This window comes from Aspergillus lucknowensis (assembly GCF_044049455.1).
Source record: "Aspergillus lucknowensis strain CBS 449.75 chromosome Unknown BJX67scaffold_5, whole genome shotgun sequence".
NCBI classification, from domain to species: Eukaryota; Fungi; Ascomycota; class Eurotiomycetes; order Eurotiales; family Aspergillaceae; genus Aspergillus; species Aspergillus lucknowensis.
The window spans coordinates 703,932-725,388 of record NW_027263549.1 but is presented as its reverse complement, the minus strand read 5'-3'; the positions used below and the strand labels follow the sequence as shown (position 1 = coordinate 725,388).

The window sequence follows — 21,457 nt, the reverse complement described above, 5'->3', positions numbered from 1 at the left end:
GGCGACCCCAAACCGAAATTGGCAGTCATACTACTGGTCGAAGCTGTATCTCCACAAACCGTTTAAAAAACACATCCAAAGGGCCGTCGGGGTAAGTGCCTCCGCTGACGGAGCTCTGACCTGTTCACCTGCGCATGCTTCGTAGGATGGGGTCGCGTAACTCGTCTGGCCCCACATCCTTATCTGATCTTTCAAGTTGTTGCTGATGTTGTCGGCGGAAACATCATCCATTCGGAGGCCTCCGAGGTGACCGAACGCCCGAAGTCTTCAACTTCACCTGGATGCGTTCTCTGCAGAACACCGAGTGATCTCGAGTCATTCTCCTCGAAAGACTCCCGAAAATAACGGCGTGTCTTGAAATTTTTGGAGATGCGTCATGATTTTGGATTGATGCACCTCCTTCGACGGACGACTAATCCCAACTTCTATTGAATGACCTCAGCCGAAGAACTCGCCAAACCGTACAGCCCTAGCGCACAGCATATAGATACGCTCCAATTATCGAGTTAGAGACGAGCACCGCTAGCAAGTGGAAGTCCGTCCCTCTTCACCAGTGCTACAGGCGCAACGAAATGGTGCTGTCCCCATATCATATAATACGCCGACACCAGCGTAATCAGCCCTACGTACATTACCACACTCCAGTTCATAGTTTGCTCGTCAACGGTCGAAGTTAGTGGGAAAAATGCAAACACGAATACTGGAAGGAGAAACACCATAGAGGCAATGTTGATGAGCAATCCCATGCGACCGAGTGACCAGCGCCGTGGTGGAAGTGGCTCTTGTCGGAGGCGCTTCAAGAGGATACATCCGATCGACAAGATGTAGGCCGACATCAGCGAGGTGATGGTCAAGGATACGATGGCTGTCAAGGCAACGTATGAGCCAATATTGATCAGGGAGAGGAGTATCGTCACTACGAGGGAGACCATGACGGAGTTCAGAGGGATGTTCCACCCCGGAGTTACCTGATGGTTGAGCGTTAGTGTGGTCAACGGTCAAGATTGGGGGGACGGCCTACGTAAACGAAGAATGACGAGAATGGAAGTCCCTTGTCTCGTGCAAAGGACCACAGCTGGCGGGATGCTGTTGCTACTTCCGTAATAGTGCTCGCCGTTAATGTTATGACGAGAATGGCTGTCATAGTATTCGTAGCCGCGTAGCTCTGTGTGGTGTTGTAGAAAATCTGGATGAATGGAAAACCAGTTGGGCTTTGAAGGATATTGTCGACGTCGCCAAGAGTAAAACAGATCGTAATGATCATGATGAACCCCAGGACCGCATTGACAACTACTGCAGACATCATGGCCTTGGGAAGAGTTCGGGAGGCGTCTTTAATCTCCTCACCTAGTCGTAGGTGTTAGACAACGTACATAGAGGATGTATAGGGAACTAACACATATGAACGGAACAGTCGTATCCTATCATAGCAGTAATCGTAGTCGAAAATCCTACCAGAGTTGCGGTGCCAGCACTATTCCACCCACCGCCGTTGTTGAATTCGGTGAAGACAGCTCTTGCATTGTTTCGAGGAGCAAGAACCCAGAGCGGGATAATGATAGCAAAGAGCCCAACAACATGAACGATAAGAATCAGGGCCTCCACCATTGGGAGGTTCTTGGCCAGAAAGGTGTTGAATAAGATCGAGAAAGTGGCAATAGCAACAACAAGAAGAGTTCCGTGCCATCGCTCAAATGTATACCCAGAATCGTTGAGCACAATTAGACCTTGTATGATCGTACCAGCAAGCATGGCAATGGACACAATGGCACACTGCCATCCAATTGCCGTAAGCCATCCTATCAGTATTAGCGAAATTGCTCGTACGGGGCAGACGGAGACTGTACCGGTGATGTAGCTTAAGAACTTTTGGCAATAGCGAGGAGCAAATTCGGACACCCAATGATACTGTCCCCCTGCTGTCGGGGACCTAGCACTACTTAGGAACGTGCGTGGGTGAGTAAAGAGTAAACACGACGGGCTTACATGGAAGCTATCTCAGCTATGCTGGCAAAGACGAGAGAAAACCCGGCAGTGACAATGATAAAACCCCATATCAAGCCCGCAGAGCCTCCATCAGTGAGCGCACTGGATAGCAGGCTGTTGACCATAGTGGGTTAGTTGAATTATTCGTGCCACAAGGCGATGAATACATACGTTAAGATAACTTCCCAGGTACAAATCAGAGTGCAAGCGAAACCAAGGATTGATATGAATCTGAAATTCCTCTTGTTTTCAGAGTCATTATTTGCAGACATAGGATTCTCAGGTATAAACTCACGCGCAGAACTTGGACTCGCCCCATCGAGCTCATGTCATACTGATCCGCCACTGTACCCATGTACTCGGGAGCGACAAACCCCATGGGGGAACGCCCACCACGCCCTGCATAGTCAACAATAATATCGCCAGCATTTTTCGTACCAGCGCTTGGCTCACTGGGGACCATGTTCAGAGAGAGGAGGCTATCTCTGCCGGAGATACTTGAACGGCGTAGTTCGCCAGCTACCGAGAACCTAAGTAGGCTACAGGAGGGCCAGCACCTCAGGAGCCCAAGAGGAATCAATTTATGGCGGTTATTCGTGGTCAGCAGGAACCGACTGACTCTAGCCGCAATCGAAGAGCAAGACCGTTGGCATCAATGCCGTCAGCACACAGGAGCTTTCAATGCGTGTTGAACATGGAGAAGAAAGGAGGAGAGGCCATGTGTGAATGCAGCCTTTGGGAAAGTCAGCTTCATCAATGACAAGGGGGTCCCTGCCCACACGAGCTCCTTGAAGAGTCAACTCCGCTCTGGGATGGTGGGTATTGCTAATGATGAGAGGCTGGGTTTTCGTTTACTTTCTTTTCTCTGCTTGGCTTGCCCTGGGAAAGAAAGCTGCGCCGTCGCACCAGTCGCAGTCAGCACCTCAACATCATGCGCTGCACTTTTTCTTTTGGTTTGCGGAGCTCAAAATGACACTATTGTCCCCCACGCTGGCCAGAACCGGAATGGTGACTGACTTGTTTTTTGGTCCTCGACGGAGCATGCTGTGTAACCCGAACCCAGCGCCTGGAAATCCGAGGCGATGTTCTGATTCTGCGCAAGATGCCATTTCCGTGTTGCCCGTCATAATCTCACAAGACAGCGATGAAATCGTTTTTTGTCATTTTTTCGCCGATAATGGCCAACTCAGCTCGTTGATATGTAGGCCAGCGCCTTGGCCTGGACCCAGATTCGCTCACAAAGAGCTGACGCTCGCCGTCGGAAACCGGAATGCATTCTCGACGTGCCAAGAGGACACAGTCGAGGACGTGTCTCATTCTGGTCACGGTGTGGTCGAGATTGGACTCACTGCAGTCTTGGGGATTTCCAAGGTGTTCGCCCAGAGAGGCAGAGGTCTGGCCGTTCATGGTGGATGATCGGCCGATGATGGGAGGCGAAGGCATGAATTGCCGTTCCGTCCTGAGGGTGATGAACTTTGTTTTTTCTTGTTTGCAAGGAATCTTGAAGGTTGAAACCTTATCCTTCGAAGGTGCACGAGCGTCAATCAATGATAATCATGTTTCCTGGCGCTGACCGATCTGCGGCCTTGGTCACACCCTCGCCCGACTCGGCGCCTCTCCTGGCTGGAACAAAGCTCAAAGAAGAAAACATCAGCATGGAACAATACAGAATGGATTGACCTTGTTTTCGCCCTGCAAGAATGCCGGCAAACATGGAATAAAGATAACCTGGGTGCGACGCCGCGTTGATGCCTTCTCTCTTCGTCCGCTGTCATGGGGCCGTACGTCCCCTCAGGACAATCGCCGCCTTTTCAGGTGGTTGATGAGCTCCATCATGGCGCCTGGGTCATTATTGCAGTTGCTTTGGGCCTGGTTGTCTCGCTGGTCAGCTTCCTGATCCGAGTCTATGTGCGACTCGCTTTGAATCCACCGTTTGCGAACGACGACTTTGTTCTCCTCGGAGCGACTGTATGCTTAACCAAGCCCAAACGATTCAAGACAAAGGGGAAGAAGGAATACTGATGTCGAGTTTTCCAGATATTTGCGGTGATCCAAGCATCGTTACTGTTCGGTGCCTGTTCAGAAGGATTGGGCACATCAATCGATTTACTCACCGACAGACAGGTGGACAACAGCCAGATTGTGCGCCTGTCCTCACCAGGGGCTACGTTCCCGAACTAACACCAGCTTTCAGCTACTCATAGTCAGCGACATCATCTACCTCATCACGCTCTATACCACCAAATGCTGCGTTACAGGAATCTACATTCGCCTGACACCTCAAAAACTGCATAATCGAGCGTCCTGGGGTACCCTGATCTTGTGCACCTGCTGGGTAATACCTGCAATTTTCATCTTATCAATCAATTGTGGCTTTAACCGACCCTGGGAAGGGGCCGGAGGGCGATGTGAGAATCTTGTACTGTACCCCTAGTGTTATCCCCAAGGTGCGTTGGCGAGAAGGAAGTGCTGATAAGCTCCAGCTAGCAAAATGGCAATTCATTGTCGCTCTCGACATCGCAACTGAACTTATCCTCTTCGTACTCGCCGTCCTCCTGCTTGCGGGCTTATTCATGCCTCTAAAACGCAAGTTTACTATTGCTTTTGCATTCGTCTTTCGACTCCCGTGAGTACTCACCCCACAATCTGCCTTTCCCACTGCGCAGGGACTTGCAAATCGCACTAACAGCCACCCCAAGAATGATAATATTCGCTATCCTCCACATCTATCACCTCCGGAAAAACATTGGCTCTCCCGACCCACCCCTCGACGCAGTACCGTCCATCATCTGGGCCCAGGTTGAGCTCAACTATGCCCTTGTCGCATGTAGCGTCTTCTGCCTCCGTCCGTTCATGGCTGCCGTGAGCACCAACTACGGTACAGCTGGCGACTCAACTCTAGAGAGTAGCCGTGATGCATCGAAGCGGAAGTCCTCCGGCTCGAAGTCCAACTCGGGGTCTCGCTCTCTGAACCGGGGTACAGCAAGTCAGGCCGTGGCGCTCGGGTTCTCGCGGACTAATTTTGGCGCTACGAAGGGAGTAAAGGCGCAGGATGCGCGGGTGAGGGCACATTTGGCGGGTGAGGAGATTGAGTTGGTGGATCAGGGAAGGGGAGGAAGGAATGCGGGATGTGAGGGGAGCGCGAAGATGGTTATTCGCAAGGACGTGCAGTATACCGTGGAGTATGATGGGGGAGAGTCGCGGGCGGGCGCGAATTTGCAGACGGGTAACGAGTCAGAGCGCTGGAATCAGTACCTTGAGACGCCCGGGCAGCGGCTTTGATTTGCCAACACGGCCTCCCGTCGTAGTCCCGTCTTCTCCAATACATTCACGAGTAAAGCGCCATCTATGAATAATCCTTCTGAGCAGTCTGGTAGTTCTAAGTAACCCAGGACGAAACTTCTTTAAGTCTCAATACAAATAGACTCTTTGAACAAAGAACATATCTAAAATAGCACAGCACAAACAAATTCTTACTATATAAACTATACAGCAGCTCCTTATAACTTTTATTCACCAGGAAACTTTCTAGTACATAACAGGTGCAGCCTTAGAATGTTTGCAAATTTTACCAAGCAAATTTCAAACCTATTCCTACTGTGACAGTACTCTGTACTGCGAAAACATCACAGATATCCGACAGCACCGCAACAATCATGCATGGCAGTTCCCTTCAGGTACTTAATCAGACGGAAGAGAGCAAAGAGGGCAGAGAGGGGAGAGGGTTCGGGAATGCTGAGAATAAAGAGCTATATGGCATGGCCACCTCTGCTTTTTAGCGAAAACAACAGCATTTACTTCTCTCTGTGAGGTAGTTGCCGTACATCTCCCGGGCAGCTGGACAAAACATCCGAGATGGTGGCTGTGTCTAGCAATACGTTGTGTGACTCAACATACACGACAAAACTGTAGTCTTCATATCGTTGCAACATATTCCAAACCGCAACAAGCATCGTTACCAGGCAAAGGCTCGAGTTGGATTCGAATACGGCTTCCAGACGAATATCCGCAACGTCTTCTGGGATCCTAGAAGATAGTCAACGTTTCCACTCCTCGACTTGTGATACTGAAGTTTTTCCCTCGAGTAGGGCTGTGACTAGAACTTTACCATCTGAGAGTGTCGCGCTTGTCTTCCCCAAGGATGTGTGGGAATCGCCGCTCCACTAAAAAGGGTCAACCCTTCCTAGTGAAGAGCTATTCTGGCTGACAGGATGCCATCTCCGTTGGGATGTTGGCAACGGCTTGGTGATCCAGGTTTTGAAGCACATCAATTAGTCGATGCGTGAAGCATTTCTCGTTGATGTTGGTCGCTTGCGACTCCATGGCGGCTGCTGCGAGGTACTCGTGGCAGCTTGGCAGCTTGTGCCCATAGCTGCCGCAGTCGGGAAAGAGGAGTCAAGGATAGCCAGTGTATCTGCGTGTCAAATTGGAAACAAAAGAGCTTCCACAAAAGCCCATGGCAGTATGGGGGAGTTTGAAGATGAACCACTATTTATGTTAGCCTATTGCGCTGCTTTTTTGTGAAAAGGTGTTGCTTACAACAGAGTAAGTCCTAGAGGGCCTACCCCTTCTGGTCCTGACGAACGACCTTCGTAAGCAAATATGAAGAGACTATTTGCGGAGTCGTGCTTGTCAATAAGGCTCTCGATCTTGTTCTTGACTGTGTCGTATGCATCTTGACTTGATGAAGGAAGGAGGACTGAATCCGTGTGGTAGCTAAACTTGCTGCGAAACATCTTCACCAGCACCTGTTCAATATCATAGCAGCCTAGATCATCATTCTCCCAGCGGATAGTAAGAACGTGGACGAAATATGGCCTTTTGTGGACGGGAGAGCCTTTTGAACCCCCAGCTCGATAGCCTGAACGGCTTCACGAAAAGACTTCTCGTGGTGTAAGGAGTGAACGGACCGGGTGATTGGATGGCTCATTTTTTAGACGGAGATGAAGGGAAAAAAGCACAGGTGAGATTCAGATGGGAGTGTATGAGATTTGACTGAGGAGAGCGAGAGTCAGGTTGGGATGTTTGGGTTCCGGGTTCAGGACTCGAGAGAAAGTAGAGGCTGGATTGACTGGGGTGGCTGGATTAGCGGATATCCTGCAGACTGGGATCTGGGCAGTTCCTGCCTCAATGAAGCGGTCACTGAATTCCTACATCTCGTGACGTTACAGCATCTCAACCTACTGAGAACCCTGTGTCAACTGAACCTTCTCGACCGCTTGGTCGATATGAGCCACGGAGGTGCGAGCTACGGTGAGATTCAGAATTACCAAGCGCCCCGAGGTAAGCAAGCAATCATCGGGACGAAAGTGGAAGAAGAATTTAGGTTGCTAACTAGGGGGTCTATCTAGATATTTATACCTGCGAGAAGGCGAGCGATAGACCTTCATGATATCCCCTATGAGGAAAGTGCAATTGAATGAGTGAATTGAAATGAAGGAACGATTGAAGCAGTATAAGTGATATTAGGAGGTGGTGGCGGAGCAATGACGCTGGCCGATCCTCATGGAGTTGGAAGATTGAATTACTCCGTCACCGATATCGATGACAGTCGACAGACGAGCTCGCTCACGTGCCTCTTCCAGAGCGCCTTCGGTTGTACCTGGCAGGAAATAGCCATATCCATGGATATGGCGGGGATTAAGGAGGGCTCCATTTACTTCAACTGTGGAGAAGGACTGCTATTGGGTGACGCGTTAAGGCTAAGAAAGACCAGCTCAATAGCTCTTTAACATTTATGGTGAAGTGTCCCAGAAAATAGAAATCGAACCCAATAATCCGTACAGAACACCTTGACGGAACGGCGAACCTTTATGGGAATTAGTGGAATGTCTTTAGTATCTATCACGACGGGCGCTTGAATGGATGTGCCTCAGTATTCCTAGGTATGACGGTTAGCTTATCTCGCAAATTGGCAATCTCAAAGGAAAGCTCAAGGTTAAATGGTCATATGACGGGCAGAGCATACAGCACGTATTCGTCCAGACTGATGAGATCTGGCTCAGAGAAAATAAGGTAGAAGTACTTCAGCGTTTCTGCCAACCAGAAGCTCTCCATGTAATCTATCTGTGCCGGCTTGGTTTTCCGCACGTCGTTGATTGCTGCATGCGCATACTTGGTTCGGGTGGTCTTTTCGATATTCTTGAACATGCGCCAGGCAGCGTCTTGGTACTTCTTGTCCCCTGTAATCCGGTACATAATGAAAACGGACTCGATGGCCTCGGGCCTGGGTTGCGGACAAGTTAGACCATGCCTTAATTGGTTAGCCACTGGCGGCGACCTACCTCAACATGTAGCGTGGGTCTGAAATCTCGGTAACACCAGGAGGAAGTTTGAATTTCTCAATAAGGGCCTTGGCCGCCGCATCGGTTTCTGCGATGTTGGAATGCTTGGGGGAACGGTTTCGAATATCCCGATGCCACTTTTGTTCGTCCCATTGACAATCACTCATATCTTCGCAGGGACTGAGATACAGGGTTTCTGGCATGATTCCCGTTGGCATGATATCATACGCCCAAATGCAGCCATCGGTCAGCTTCCGAGCAACTGACAGCTCTTCAGGTCGATTGAACACTTTGGCCCCAATACCGACTGTACCTCCAAGGAAACACTTTAAATGTTCGGCTTGCGGCTCTATCTTTTTCTGGCTGGACCTTGACGCAACGTTGATATTTCCTGAGAACAAAATATCATCGCCGTCCTTTGTCATTGGGCGAAATAGTAAGCGCTCCTTTATTGGTGTGATCGCCAACTCGTACATTCGCTGATATTGTGGGGTCCGGGCCTGCAGGAGCATATGCTCTTTCGGGAGGTATTCATAAGTTGAGTCTGCCATTCCACCAATAGTAAACCGAGTGTCAACGAACCTCAGGCTCTGAGCGTCAACTAACATCGGCCACAGGCCAGGTACTTGGGTCTGTTTCTGGGCCGTTTCTAGGTTGTCGGAAATTCGTTGGATCGCGTCGAAATACTTTGGATCCCCGGTCAGTTGAGACATTCGTGTGAATTCTAAATTAAGGGAACCCAGTTCCGCAAGGATGGTGTTCCCACTGGGCTGGATGCTCAACCCTGCTGCGGATCTAATGATGGTCAGCACTGGTCTCCTAGCCTCAATTCCCCTCCGGGAGATACAACTCGTAACGTCAGCGGAGGCTGATAGGCTTTCGTCCCCTCACCTGGTCCATTCCCACCGTGATTGTGGCATTCTATTGCTGGTATCAAAAGAGCCATATAGAAATTCGGCGATTTCAGTCGCCTTTTTCAAAAGGACTGGATATTTTCCATCCGTAAGATCGTGGGCGCCAAGGAGCCCTCCAAGATACCTGATGTTGGTCTCAAAAACATTTATCTGTATTGATTCGGTGGTCGAAAAGTCAATACGCTCAACGGCACGTAATGCTTCCTCAAACTCGTCCAAAAGACCCATGATGAGGAGCGAGTCGAGGGAATCGACCAGGGTGGCTGCCCATCCAGCAAATGAAGTCCTGTATCCCCCACTCAATGGTGACAGTTCATCTCGCAGCCAGGCATTGTCCTTATAACCCATCCAAGCATGTTTGAATGCCTCCTTCACCGCGTTCCGCTTCTTCTTCCGCCACAAGCTATCCAACCATGATTCGGGAGAAAACCCGTACTGGATCTGAGGGATTGGAGATGGAGAGGAAGTTGGGAGAGAAATATAATCCACGATTGGATGCTGCTCTGGATGTTTGGACCAATGTATGCGATTGTCGTCTTTTGTGGACTCTGCTTTGTTGGGTTCAGAACTTTTTGTGACATAAGGCACCTCCCCGCCTGGCGGCAGGGTCGAGAAAAGGAAGTACGTGGTGAGAATAAGAACCAAGGTGGGCAACACATAGTTTTTTCTTACCAAAAGCATGTTGCTTGAACCCGGTTGAAAAAAGTAGGTAGAGAAGGAAACCAAAGACAAACGAGAGATCCAGAAGCGGGAGCTGAAAGAGGGGATAGCTTGGGAAGTGTCAATTAGTCAACAGGAACGAGCGTAGATGCAACATGCTGATGCTGGTTGCTTCAATCCATCCGGCACTGAGAGAGATGGTGTGCAGGGGGTGAATTCTCGAGCTGGGGGGGGCCGGAAGCCCTCGCAAGGGGCGTGGAGAAACACGGCGATCTTGGTTCAAGGGGATCGATGGTCAGTGACATGGCCAGATGATCGTCATCAATTCCACCCTCTCGAGCTGTTTGAGAAGAAAATGACTCTCGGATTCCTCAAGAATCCAGACCATATTTGGTGGCATGGAGAGCGAAGCTGTGCCTGCCTTGAAGCTCAGTGTGGCTTGATGGCCGAGTCTCGCCAGCTGTGGAAGATAGAATCCCTCGGGTGCAGGGGTCAAGAATGCATGTGGTATTTATCATTGAACGGATCTCCCACCATTGCGTAAGCTCTGGTCCCTGAATCGGTGGCCACAAACAAAGTTCCAGCGGGCCGGTGGCGTGTTAGTCTGGGTGTTGTGGGGAAGAGCTGCTATTCTTGACCCAGTCAGTCCCAGCCCGCGTCTTGGCGATTCCGTCAAAATCAAGAGTCTCCTGAGACCCAAGCACTGAAATTGAACCATGGGATCAAAGGGGAAAGTCCAGCTTTCCCAGGAAAGTATGCAGGCACTGATGGGGCCAAGATATCTTGAACAATAGGGAGGGCGGCCGGATATCGAACCTAACGGGGGGAAACGAGAAACAAGCCAAACCCTCACATCTGTAAAATGTTTGTCTTGTTTGCATTCTACGTGACATTGACTTCTGCCTCATAGTTCAGGCTGCAATATGAACACCAACAACGCTGCTTTCCAACCAAGTGATTCCCGCGCCGTTCAACATCCAACATAGGGGTACTCGACCATACTACTTTTTTCACTGACAGGTTTTTGAATTTAATTTGTCAACATTGCGAGGTTGGTTTCCAAAACCAAGTCTTTGTCGCTTCCACTGATTACTCATATTAACCCTTAGGAGTAAGTTAGTGGAACGAACTGAAGTATTATAACATTGAGCTACCTAGGTACATCGCATCAGCTCAAGCGAAGAATTCGATCTTTAAGAGAAGTTTTGCTTTCTTTGAGAGGCTTTGTATACCTTTACTCGGTTGTTTTGACGGGTAACTTCTCGCGGTATAATCTTAACCGGAGTATCTCCACTAGCCTGGCTACGACAGTTGCTTTTCATATCGAAGAAGGCATCATGCCTCTCACAGGGTACCTTTTCACGAACTCACAATCCATTGTACTTCATGGCCGTGACTAACAGAGTAATAGCGTCTTCTTCATCCCTTCAAATCCGAATGCCTCCACCTCTCTGGCCACGGTGACGGAACGTCTGAACTCTGCCTTTGGCAAAGAGCCAGCGCTTGTCGGGCGCTGGGCGCTAGAGCACAAGTTGATGCGAGATACGCCCTCGTGTCTACCTCCCTCAGCTGCCCAGCGACAAAGTACCCCAAAGCTAACGCAGTTTCTCTCTCTGACCCACTACCCCAACCATGGGTTCATATACGCTTCCCAACCGTCAAATAACGACGTCGGCCCTAGTGCTAGTACATCTACGCCTAATCCCTCTAGCTCGCAGTCCTCACAACCGACAGGCGTCGCCATGCCTATGATTATGGCTACCGTCCCTCTTCAATCAACCGGTGCGATATATCAGCATTTCGTGTACGCGTGTCAACCGTTCTGGTGCCACAGACACACAGTCACCGTCCTGGGAGGGATGGTTTATGAGATCGGGGATTTCCGAGTTCGTGTCGGGGACGTGCGACAGACGCAACCTGTAGCGCGGGTGAGAGGTACAGTTGTCGAAATTGAATGGCGTGGTCCAGCGTTGGTCACTACATTATCAGCGCTGTACCAGTCAAAGAGGCAGGAAAGTGGGCAGGCATCTAACCCCTATTCCTGGCGTGACGAAAAGAACGACGAAGATGAAGATTCCGGCATTGATTTGGCCTTCTCCGACGGCGTCGAGGAAGCGGATATCGACGCGGAGTATGCCGTTACTGCGTCCTTGATTCGGGAATTCTGGGCGGAATTGGGAGTTGAAGGGGCGAGAGAGGCGATCATTGTGCCTGATGTGGGAAAGGAGGTTAAGGCGCATTTACGGGAGATGAAGCAGCGGAATAAGTCTAAGTCTGCTCAGAAAGGGAGAGAAGAAGGGACTGGGCAGCAGATGGATGAAGATCCCGATCCGGATGCTGGGGTGGACGTAGCAAGGCAGTTTATGGAGATCTTTAGGTTTAACCGATGAGGAGTTTTGACAACGCAGTCCGAGTTATCCCATCTCCTGAGCTTACACCTACTACTAGGACTTCGGAAGTCGTGCGAGAGAGGGGATCCGAATCGACCCAGCGTCAGTACTACTACACGCAATCTCCGAGGGGAGTTATCAAGTCACCAGTGCAGGAGATATCCCCCGTACAACCCACATACTGACATAGAAGCACAATTTGGTTTCCATGACTATGTTAGAGGAGAGAATCCAGATAGATACATGCCGCGATTTGAGATGAAGAAGAGTAGTAAAAACAGGGGATTCTCCAGAGAAGCACTTGAGGAAGACTCGACGGTCGCATCCTTGGCGCACAGACTTGTAAATGCCGCGCCAGCTTTACGTGGTTCACACTGGAAGAGGGTTGGAGGATCAAGAAGGGACACAGATCAAGAATTGACAGCCGTGGCAATCACCAAGTGCTGTATCCGTGATTAGGAGGTTATATTCAATGATATAACAACTAAGATGAGACATTATAGGAAGTGCCCACACCTTCGCTAATGACAGATATCGGAGGATCGGAGGCATTTATTTTTGCATCATAAGTTGCACAAATTCGTTGTCTGGAATTGATTAGCATCGCGTCTTCGTCACCAAACAGGGCCGGGGGGAAACGGTTCACGTACAGTCAATCCGGCCGTCGCCATCTTGATCCGCCTCACGAATCATCTCATCGACTTCGTCATCAGTGAGTTTCTCGCCAATGGAAGTCATGACGTGACGCAGTTCAGCAGCTGAGATAAACCCATTATTGTCACGGTCGAAAACCTTGAACGCCTCTCGAATTTCCTCCTCGGAGTCAGTGTCCTTCATCTTTCTAGCCATCATTGTGAGGAACTCTGTGTAGAAGTCAACAACCAGCTTTATTCCAAGAGAAATAAGACAATGACATACCTGGGAAGTCAATAGTTCCATTATTATCGGCGTCGACCTCATTGATCATGTCCTGGAGCTCGGACTCGGAGGGGTTCTGACCAAGCGAACGCATCACAGTGCCGAGTTCCTTGGTAGTGATCTGGCCTGAACGCATTCATCAATAACGGGTTATTAAAGGCGGCCAAATATAATTGGAAGATCGAGGCTGCGCGCATGCGATAATGGTTCTGGGTGGGTTGGGTGAGTTACACTAACCATCGCCATCCTTGTCCTGTTGACCGCGAAAAAAAAAAGTAAATAAGTAATTTCTAACAAACGATCCGTCCCCAAGCAATCTAAGAGCCACTTACAAATAGGGAGAAGGCTTCTTTATACTCGGAAACCTGTTCTTCAGTGAGGGAATCGGCCTGGAAGGGAAGTCGTTAGCCCCTTTGAATAAGGGAAGAGTAGATCTGCCCCGCAAAGTGGGGGATGCGTTGCGACGCAAGTTTAACGAGAGGGGAGGAACAGAAGCCTACCATGATGATAGAGGTTGGTGAGAATATGACAGAAAGCGAAGTTGAAAGTGAGATGAAGGAGGAATGAGGAGAAATGACACGAGCAGGGAGACCCGGGTGGAGGTGAGTGGTAGTGGGGGGAAGAGAGAGGGATAGGGGTCCCGGGTTGCCTCAAACCACCACAAGAAGCCCAGCGGCCACTCAGCTGGATGCCTGGTAAGGCGGTCGCTTAGGCGTGAAACGTGATTTCGCTTTGACCACTCTCCGGTCCGAGCACGCGCAATGGGCTGAAGGGCTGAATCCCCAGCGCAGCTCGCATGAGATGCGCGGTGCGCAATAATGTCTTTCTACCCCTCGAGTGGTCCCGATGGTTCCCTTCCAAATGTGACGTTTTCTCGGCAGGGTCGAAGATCGGAGGAACCCTAACACGCTTCTGCAAGTTATTGAGCCACCATGACACGGCCTGGAGAACAGATACGACAAATTGCCATATTGAAAGCCATTTGAAAATTGTGCTTGCTGCGAATAGCTTGAAATGGCTTTATAACTCGAGTGAATTATCCCCAATGAGAGATACCGGATCCTGCTTGAGATACGGCTTTGAGTTGAGGATGATTGTTTGTGTGCAGCCCCAGCTTCTTCAATAGGTCAATATAGGAAGTCCCAAATCCACTCCGGAGTACGGTCCTATAATCCCTTGATATTTACTGGGCTAGACATTGAGGTTTCGTGTAGAAGAGAGTTCAAACGGGCCTGTTTCGTCGATATTTGCAGCAAATCGCAATGGCACGCACGGATCGACAGGCACCGCGGAGCAAGCGCCCGGAGTCACCGGGGACCCGACCCCGACACTCATCGGTGTTTCGATTGGGACCAAATCTGATATCAATGTTCCTTGGCTCTTCAACACATCGGGCGGTGCGCGGACAGAACCCCGGCAAGGCGCCTCAGGCCAGGGAAATTGGGCCAAGACAGGATTAGCGTGGATCCTCTCACGTGGGTAATGAGATCAACCGTCGAGCTCATGTCCACTATTCTGGCTCCGTCGCTGTTTGTCAGTTCCGATTCTCAAGAACACTTGTTTCTCCCTTTGTTTGGTCGTCGAGGTACTTCAGAAATAGGTCCGGGATATTATACAAGGTTGGTCTCGTCATGTTTGCGCCTATCTTTCCGTCAATGATGCTGAACACAGCCTCAGGACACTTGCAAAGACCGCGGAAACCGGCGCCCATTCATCGTCCACGATGTGGCGGGATCGCACGAATCTGTATTTTCCGAAGCCTATCTTAATGGGGCTTGCATGGTTCAACCAATGCTAATTCTAGCCCGCCAACAGGTACATATCCTACCGCCAGTCATTCACACATCATCCTGCAAAGAAGCCGCGCTACGTCGGACCATCCAATGGCTTCAGTGACATAGCTTCACAGTCTGAAGAAAGCCGGCGACTTATATCTGAAAATACTGGCATTGATGACGACGGCGATGCGATTATTGAAATGGATGTTCTTCCTCCTCGTTGGGTCGATGTACAAGAGGAGGTGACGGATTTGCTCGAGGATATCGCACAGAAGTCAGCACAATTGGATAAGCTACACCACAAGCACCTTCTACCCGGATTCGGCGACGAGGACGTGCGGAAACAAGACGAGCGTGTGATCGAACGATACACCCAGGAAATTACCCGTGGCTTTCATGAAAGCCAGAAGCTTGTCCAAAGAATTGAATTGATGGTGCAAGAGGCAAAACAACAAGGGGGTGTGAGTAGCGGGGACGAGACAATGGCAAAGAATATCCAAATATCACTTGCCTCGAGGGTACAGGATGCTAGCGCTCGATTCAGGAAAAAACAAAGCACATACCTGAGAAGTGAGCCAGCCAGAATACCCTTGCTCAGTTTTTTTTTCAGCCTGCTAACGTACAAGCCATTCAGAATTACGAGGACTCGAAGACTCGGCATCGCAGTTTGATCTCTCACCTACTCCCGTGCAAAACCCTTACACCGATCCATCCTTAATGGAGTCCGATGCGGACAAATCCTTTTCGCAAACAACCTTGATGCAGACAACACAGCGGATGACCGGCCAGAACGATACTGTGATTCTCCAACGCGAGCGAGAGATTAACGACATCGCCAAAGGAATCATCGAATTATCAGATATCTTCCGTGAACTGCAAACCATGGTCATCGATCAAGGCACTATGCTAGATCGGATTGACTACAACGTGGAGCGAATGCACACAGATGTTCAATCTGCCCAGAAGGAGCTGAAAGTTGTACGTCACTGGTTCGAATATGGAGAGCCATGAGGCCCAACTAACTGGGTAAACGCAGGCAACGAACTACCAACGGCGAACTACCAAACGCAAGGTCATCCTTTTGCTAATACTTCTAGTTGTAGGCATGATCATTGTTCTACTCATCAAGCCGAAGAGACATGCTTCCTCAGAACCTTCACCTCTTCCTCCCCCTTCCCAGCCAGACAACCAACCCGCTGGCGCGGTGACACGAGCATTTCAAATCGCCTATAGGCGCCCGGCCTCGTCTTTGACGCGAGTCGTGGAGAGCAAGTGGGTTGAGCTCGATATGTACCGATAGCGATCTATGCTTTTTAGAGATACCATGATGATAGCGTTGCAAATATTACCATTATGAACTGCCCGAGCCTAGGTAAAGCAGAATATGAAGAAGTAGTCCTAACAGCCTTCTGGGTCGTGGTGATATCAAAGATAACATACAGCATACTCCTGGTCCAAACTCCGTATCCTCCAATGAATACTTGGGACCTCGTTTTAATACAGGATTATCATCATGCCAAATGGGTAGCGACGATCGGGTGAGTGTTGAACCCAAGGCCAGCGGCCAGTGGAAAAAAATATGCGCATGCCCGAAAGAGCTAGCCTTGGGGATTACTCTCCTGGTTCAGTAATTCCGCAACATCTGCATCTAGATCCCCACTGGCAAACTGCGCATAATCCTCTTCTTCATGAGCAACCTTCCGCTTTTTGGGGTGGTATCCGTTGATGTTGTCTTGCCCGAATTCGCCGACTGAAATCATTTCGGCGGGTTGATTGAGGCCAGGGATGGAAGCGCTACTAGGATGTTCAAATCCCAAAGAAAATTCGGTCCCTTTTTGGGGATCAGTAGCCAGGTCGCGAGCTTCTTGCTTTGGCGAGCCGACTGGAGTAATGGCTTCAACGGGAGGCGGAGTAAGCGCTTCAACCCCGGGGCGAGGCGCGCCTTCGCCGCCTTGGCTAAAGTCTCCTAGGTTGGCTGCTGGAGGATTCTCCGCAGAAAGCCCTCGCATGATTGCGTCCTCTACATCTCGTTTCTTCGATTCCGTCTCTGCCTTCCTGTCTTGCATTTGAAGGACGAGAGCTTGTTCCTTTGACAAGGCTGTGCGATTGGTCTCCAGAATTTTCTCCAGACCATCGATAAGGGCAAGACGCGACTTGATCACCTCGGATACAGAGCTTTCCGCGTTCGCGAGTGATTTCAGTAGTTGGCTAAGCCGAGCAGCATGCACAGGAGGAGTTGGTAAAGGTACACTGGGGTCGTTCATCTTCTCATACTCTGCATTAGCAGCTGTAGAAGAAGTTCCTGAAGCTACAGCTGTTTTGGAGAGGTTGACCTGAAGCGGTACCAAGGGTTGCAGCTCGGAAGGTATCGATCCACTTGGGCTGGAAAATAGGGAGCCACCCAGCAGCGGCTTTTTGCCGGTTGAACGCGATTTATCAATATCTGCTCCTGTGAGCATGCAGGTATCCAATGGACGATACGAAGAGAGCTTACCATCTACTCGAGCTTCGACGGCCTCCTGAATCGGGATTTCGAAGATCGACCGTTGTCTCCAAACCTCAACTACCCGTCTCAGTTTTTGCTGAATATCATTTGAGGCACCTTTGTATGCGATTGCCACGGCCTCAGCAATGATCTAACCGGTGTTAGCTGGTCTTCTTTTTACCCAAGTACAATATTACGGGGACTGACAGGCGAGAATGCAATGAGAAAATCTTCTTTCCGCCGTGCCCGTGACTGTTGCGCAACCTCTATATCCCCTATCAGTTCTAACTCAAAGACGGCCTCGTCCGTGGTGCCTACCATTTGCAAGGTAGATCAGGTTGAGGCGTTTCGGGGCAGGTGAATCACGGAGTTTCTGAAGCCAAAGCTGCGCCGTTCGGTCGGCATGCCGCCTAAGACTCAGTATTACATTTGTTAGAAAATTCTCAATAGAAACAGGGTGATGGACGATACCTGTGAAACATGACCCATTGCGCGACAGTCACAACGCCCTCCTGGGTCTCATTGAGAGCGGACAATTTTGCTTTCACTGAATCGTCGGTGTACGCCATAATCTCGATTCCATCCAAGGATCAAGCAAATTAGTCTTCTGATCTGGGTGACCAGCAATCGAAGGTTTCGTTATGTGGTTCGCCGTTTGCACCCGATACTTTTGACCCTTTTGCACACAGAGCGTCAGACTTAGCCGTCAACTGTCAACCTCAACAGGAGAAGTGGAACCGGCTTAATATCGAGACTATCCAGTATATATCTAGAAGCAGTGTCAAGAGCGTTCTCCCACCTTTCACTTTTGCGGTTTGGAAGACTTAGTGAAGCTTTTGTTCTGTCGCATTTCCAGGTCCGAGCTCGCTCACCGCTTTCTCGGCAGAATCCCTGGGTCCCAGGCATCGCAGTCTCCCTAACACTCCCAAAAAGCCACCTGGAAGCATCAACTTCTCATCAATTCTCCCTTACCTACCTGCTGCCCAAAGACCCTTCCCATACTAAGAGCGTGAAGTTGGGACTGGATAGAGCGCTTTCACCATGGCCGACCGTTTCCCTTCATTGGAGGACTTCTCCGCGGGTGAGATACCCGCATCGCCTGGTTGCTTTTTAGTCTAATCATACCGGATTCAGGTCAGACGGAAGCCATCGAGACAAATGGCACAGATGAGAACGACTTTTTAGCACGTGAGAGGGCTCTCCTCGGTGACGATGCGGACCAATTTGCTACTTCTCAAGACCATGCCGCTACTTCTGCAGATGTCAACAACGACGAACTACTGGGTGGGACGGAAGATACGCACGCCAGCGGTGGTCCCGAGGTTTCGGGCTTTGAATCTGCTTTTCCAGCTATAGAAACACAGAATGAGGTATGCAGTTTAGTTAGACATAACCGCGCGAGGTCTTGGTAAGGTCATGTATCTGACTTTTATCCAGCAAGTTGCTCCTGGCGGCACCATCACTGGGACTGGAGCGCCCTTCGCTCCAGCTGGCTACTCAAACTATGAGGCTCCCGAAGAGGAATCCGAGCCCGTCAGGTAAATATTAGCAAGCCTTCCACTCTCCACGACCCAGCCACCCCAGTCCTTCCAGAAATCTCCCCTTTTTCCACGATTGCTCACACTCGTTTGTTCCTCAGAGAATGGCGTGAGAAGCGGGATGCGGACATTGCACGGCGGGCCGAGATCTCGAACGAAAAGAAAGAGGGTACCGTAACCAAGGCTAGGGAAGATATCGACGATTTTTACGTGTCCTATAACAACAAGACAGACAAACTACGTGCCCAAACTCGCGCTGAGGCGGAGCAGTTCCTTGCGAACCGCGAAAACACATCGTCCGGAGGAACAAGCTGGGAGCGGATTGCCAAACTCGTGGATGTATCTGGAAAGGGTACCAGAGGTGGCGCAAGCGGATCAGGCAAGGAGCGTTTTCGGGAGCTGTTGCTGGATCTTAAGAAGGATGAGAAAGCACCCGGAGCCAGTGGGGTTTGATTGTACTTCTCTGCTCATGTCCTGATGTTTTCAGTTTCCTTTCTTTCACTCGATGTAGGTAAATAACGCCCTTTACTCTTCTTAGCATGTATGCCATAATCCTATTCCCTAAGATTGTCGTATGAGAATGGCCAATGGTTTTTCAAGAAGCGCCAAGCTGGTGAGTGGATCAAGGGACATGGTTGACTCGGATGGAAATACTAATACGCTGGGGCTGGCGTGTTCTTTCATGTGTTTTACAGGAAAATAGACAATACTTATATCCACATATTCATTCGTAATACAGCAAGTAATAAATATTGAAAAGCACCTGGGACATCTTCAAGATTCAGCTGGCAAATTTGGTGTGTTTAGTCCAACTCGGTTACATCACCACCAGGCACCCCGACTTCCTCCGCTTGTTTTTCCCTCTTGCCCTCGGCCGCAATCTCTTCCAGCTTTTTCCGGCCTTCTTCCGTTGTAGCATCGACAATGCCTTCCTCAAGGCTCAGCATGCCACTCTGCCCTAGCTTTTCAACGACATCTTCGGCCTCTTCAACGCTCAGTTTTCCCAGGACCTTGTTTACTTCATCTAGAGATTCAGACGCCAAGGCCTTTTGCAGCTCCTTAGAGAAGGACTCGTAAACCTTTCGGGCTTCGACCTCCACTGGTTCACTGCTCTCGCTCTGGGGTATGTTGATTGTGATCTTAGTGTTTGGATCAACTGCATGCAGCTGGATCTGCTCCACACCCGCAGGGTCGTTAGATGCTGAGCTATCTTTGGCTAGTTCAGCGGCACGAGTTTTGATTTTGTTGTAAGTTTCGTTGACATCGTTTCTGAATAGGGTACCTGCTTGGTGTTCCCGTGTTGTGATGCTGAGAGGGATAATATAGTCAGCAATCTATCCGTAATAGGAAGAAAATACTGGAGATACCTACCGCTTGAAGAAAAGCGAGATACCGTCCCGACCAAGCGAGCGGCAATATTGTAGTAACAGCCCATGGTGGACACATTGACGAGCATAATCCTCCTTCCCATCCATCTGACTATTGAATGCCTCGACTAGGAGGCCATCTGTTTCTTTCTCCGCGACAATTTCCGGATGGTCTGAGATGTACTGGTGCAGGGCCCGGTAGTCGTTTCTGCTGATTTTTGCAAATTTTTTGGCTAGATCGCTGGCCTGTACACTGTCCGGGTCATCGACGGCATCATCATCATTGCCTTCCTGGGCTCCGGCTCCGGCCGCCAGAGGGTTGAGAAGTTCAACCGAGCTTGTCTTTTGCGTTGTTGACGTCGTACCCTTGGGTTTGGAAATGTGAGAGGTATCAAAGCCCGTGTGAATAGATTCGCTGGTGATTTTGCTGCCCTCCTCTTTTTCAAGTTCAGTTAGCCTTGTGAGCAGCTCCTTTTGTAGAGCTTGAACCTTCTCCTTATGCCCTTGAACGCCCTTAACATATTCCTGAAATGAACTCTCAGACTTCGACTCCTCGATCTCTTTCTTGACCTGATCTACCAATGCACTCATCATTTGAGAGTATTTCGGTTGCTCCTTTTCCTGTGTGTGGACACCCTCCGGCGGAGGAGGAGGCTGGTCATCTGCTGGGTTCACCGCAAAGCCCATGAGTGTTTGAAAGACAACCTCCTCTGGATTTGTTGAAGAGCCCTGTTGCTCTTTGAAGGAACTAAGAAGCCGCTCAATGCGCGAAAGCAATCCATCGTTGACGACACGCTCGTACTTTAGGGTTTGGATTTCGTGCCGTCGTTGCTCACGTTGCTGGTGGATCTGGGCTTGTTTGGCTCGAATGAAGGATCGTTTGTCGACATTTGGGTGTACCTCGATATCCGAGTCATCTGAAAGCTCGAGAGCATCCCATTTGCTGTAGTCGAGCACCATTTCGGATTGGGAACTATACAAAGAGGGGTGGAAGGTGGGGTGAAAAAACAAGGAGGATTAAAAACTTGGGATGGTAAAATGACGAAGCAAAAGCAACTGCGCCAAATGGGAACTTTTCGCAGCCTTCTCTTCGATTCTGTCGATCTCGAGGATATGGACGGGGTGTGCCAATAAAGA

At 49.9% G+C, this 21,457-nt stretch overlaps 10 protein-coding genes across 10 annotated transcripts; 5 read left to right on the top strand and 5 right to left on the bottom strand.

The window, feature by feature from the left end:
* Nucleotides 1–368: 368 nt before the first annotated feature.
* BJX67DRAFT_390526 (putative GABA permease) lies at nt 369–2,449 on the bottom strand (the record flags this gene model as incomplete). Its single annotated transcript, XM_071034650.1, has 7 exons — nt 369–968; nt 1,022–1,347; nt 1,398–1,799; nt 1,848–1,930; nt 1,987–2,100; nt 2,158–2,228; nt 2,282–2,449. The coding sequence occupies 7 exons, from the start codon at nt 2,447–2,449 to the stop codon at nt 507–509; spliced, it is 1,626 nt and encodes a 541-aa protein (XP_070889802.1). The 3' UTR covers nt 369–506.
* An 807-nt stretch (nt 2,450–3,256) lies between these two features.
* Nucleotides 3,257–3,500, top strand: BJX67DRAFT_344715 (uncharacterized protein; the record flags this gene model as incomplete). Its single annotated transcript, XM_071028293.1, has 1 exon — nt 3,257–3,500. A coding segment is annotated over one exon (244 nt), but the record flags the coding sequence as incomplete, so codon positions are not given.
* A 259-nt stretch (nt 3,501–3,759) lies between these two features.
* Nucleotides 3,760–5,268, top strand: BJX67DRAFT_378144 (uncharacterized protein; the record flags this gene model as incomplete). The annotated part of the gene is made up of 6 exons (XM_071032286.1): nt 3,760–3,954; nt 4,024–4,128; nt 4,181–4,321; nt 4,380–4,433; nt 4,470–4,612; nt 4,686–5,268. 6 exons carry the CDS (start codon nt 3,760–3,762, stop codon nt 5,266–5,268), a joined length of 1,221 nt encoding a protein of 406 aa, XP_070889800.1.
* A 2,506-nt stretch (nt 5,269–7,774) lies between these two features.
* Nucleotides 7,775–9,865, bottom strand: BJX67DRAFT_390524 (glycoside hydrolase family 47 protein; the record flags this gene model as incomplete). The annotated part of the gene is made up of 4 exons (XM_071034649.1): nt 7,775–7,867; nt 7,955–8,212; nt 8,271–9,065; nt 9,162–9,865. The coding sequence occupies 4 exons, from the start codon at nt 9,863–9,865 to the stop codon at nt 7,831–7,833; spliced, it is 1,794 nt and encodes a 597-aa protein (XP_070889799.1). The 3' UTR covers nt 7,775–7,830.
* Nucleotides 9,866–10,810: 945 nt separating this feature from the next.
* Nucleotides 10,811–12,423, top strand: BJX67DRAFT_344707 (uncharacterized protein). The gene is made up of 3 exons (XM_071028292.1): nt 10,811–10,895; nt 10,954–11,195; nt 11,256–12,423. The coding sequence occupies exons 2-3, from the start codon at nt 11,182–11,184 to the stop codon at nt 12,232–12,234; spliced, it is 993 nt and encodes a 330-aa protein (XP_070889798.1). The 5' UTR covers nt 10,811–10,895; nt 10,954–11,181; the 3' UTR covers nt 12,235–12,423.
* Nucleotides 12,424–13,789, bottom strand: BJX67DRAFT_344700 (calmodulin). Its single transcript, XM_071028291.1, has 7 exons — nt 13,653–13,789; nt 13,485–13,541; nt 13,390–13,405; nt 13,153–13,278; nt 12,885–13,097; nt 12,751–12,821; nt 12,424–12,677 (listed from the first exon to the last, which is right to left on the bottom strand). Exons 1-6 carry the CDS (start codon nt 13,653–13,655, stop codon nt 12,787–12,789), a joined length of 450 nt encoding a protein of 149 aa, XP_070889797.1. The 5' UTR covers nt 13,656–13,789; the 3' UTR covers nt 12,424–12,677; nt 12,751–12,786.
* Nucleotides 13,790–14,875: 1,086 nt separating this feature from the next.
* BJX67DRAFT_378140 (t-SNARE syntaxin TLG2) lies at nt 14,876–16,230 on the top strand (the record flags this gene model as incomplete). The annotated part of the gene is made up of 4 exons (XM_071032285.1): nt 14,876–14,898; nt 14,968–15,500; nt 15,565–15,908; nt 15,967–16,230. The coding sequence occupies 4 exons, from the start codon at nt 14,876–14,878 to the stop codon at nt 16,228–16,230; spliced, it is 1,164 nt and encodes a 387-aa protein (XP_070889796.1).
* Nucleotides 16,231–16,271: 41 nt separating this feature from the next.
* Nucleotides 16,272–18,227, bottom strand: BJX67DRAFT_344692 (CTD-interacting domain-containing protein). Its single transcript, XM_071028290.1, has 5 exons — nt 17,887–18,227; nt 17,734–17,825; nt 17,623–17,681; nt 17,425–17,566; nt 16,272–17,373 (listed from the first exon to the last, which is right to left on the bottom strand). Exons 1-5 carry the CDS (start codon nt 17,982–17,984, stop codon nt 16,529–16,531), a joined length of 1,236 nt encoding a protein of 411 aa, XP_070889795.1. The 5' UTR covers nt 17,985–18,227; the 3' UTR covers nt 16,272–16,528.
* On the top strand, nt 18,228–19,659 carry BJX67DRAFT_344689 (clathrin light chain CLC1). Its single transcript, XM_071028289.1, has 4 exons — nt 18,228–18,496; nt 18,550–18,785; nt 18,853–18,953; nt 19,055–19,659. The coding sequence occupies exons 1-4, from the start codon at nt 18,457–18,459 to the stop codon at nt 19,404–19,406; spliced, it is 729 nt and encodes a 242-aa protein (XP_070889794.1). The 5' UTR covers nt 18,228–18,456; the 3' UTR covers nt 19,407–19,659.
* Nucleotides 19,660–21,457, bottom strand: BJX67DRAFT_344685 (Hsp90 co-chaperone CDC37). Its single transcript, XM_071028288.1, has 2 exons — nt 20,325–21,457; nt 19,660–20,261 (listed from the first exon to the last, which is right to left on the bottom strand). Exons 1-2 carry the CDS (start codon nt 21,278–21,280, stop codon nt 19,757–19,759), a joined length of 1,461 nt encoding a protein of 486 aa, XP_070889793.1. The 5' UTR covers nt 21,281–21,457; the 3' UTR covers nt 19,660–19,756.

What these genes read in the sequence shown, in the direction of transcription:
- BJX67DRAFT_344700 (XM_071028291.1), bottom strand. An exon ending in TGGAACTATTGACTTCCCAG is followed by an intron (nt 13,098 to 13,152) that starts GTATGTCATTGT and finishes ACTTCTACACAG; the next exon opens with AGTTCCTCACAATGATGGCT. An exon ending in TGGCGACGGCCGGATTGACT is followed by an intron (nt 12,822 to 12,884) that starts GTACGTGAACCG and finishes AATCAATTCCAG; the next exon opens with ACAACGAATTTGTGCAACTT.
- BJX67DRAFT_344692 (XM_071028290.1), bottom strand. Translation starts at nt 17,984, where the DNA reads ATGGCGTACACCGACGATTCAGTGAAAGCAAAATTGTCCGCTCTCAAT. An exon ending in CCTGATCTACCTTGCAAATG is followed by an intron (nt 17,682 to 17,733) that starts GTAGGCACCACG and finishes TAGGGGATATAG; the next exon opens with AGGTTGCGCAACAGTCACGG. An exon ending in CGTCGAAGCTCGAGTAGATG is followed by an intron (nt 17,374 to 17,424) that starts GTAAGCTCTCTT and finishes TCACAGGAGCAG; the next exon opens with ATATTGATAAATCGCGTTCA.
- BJX67DRAFT_344689 (XM_071028289.1), top strand. Translation starts at nt 18,457, where the DNA reads ATGGCCGACCGTTTCCCTTCATTGGAGGACTTCTCCGCGG. An exon ending in ATTGGAGGACTTCTCCGCGG is followed by an intron (nt 18,497 to 18,549) that starts GTGAGATACCCG and finishes TACCGGATTCAG; the next exon opens with GTCAGACGGAAGCCATCGAG. An exon ending in GAGGAATCCGAGCCCGTCAG is followed by an intron (nt 18,954 to 19,054) that starts GTAAATATTAGC and finishes TTTGTTCCTCAG; the next exon opens with AGAATGGCGTGAGAAGCGGG.
- BJX67DRAFT_344685 (XM_071028288.1), bottom strand. Translation starts at nt 21,280, where the DNA reads ATGGTGCTCGACTACAGCAAATGGGATGCTCTCGAGCTTTCAGATGAC. An exon ending in ATCTCGCTTTTCTTCAAGCG is followed by an intron (nt 20,262 to 20,324) that starts GTAGGTATCTCC and finishes TATCCCTCTCAG; the next exon opens with CATCACAACACGGGAACACC.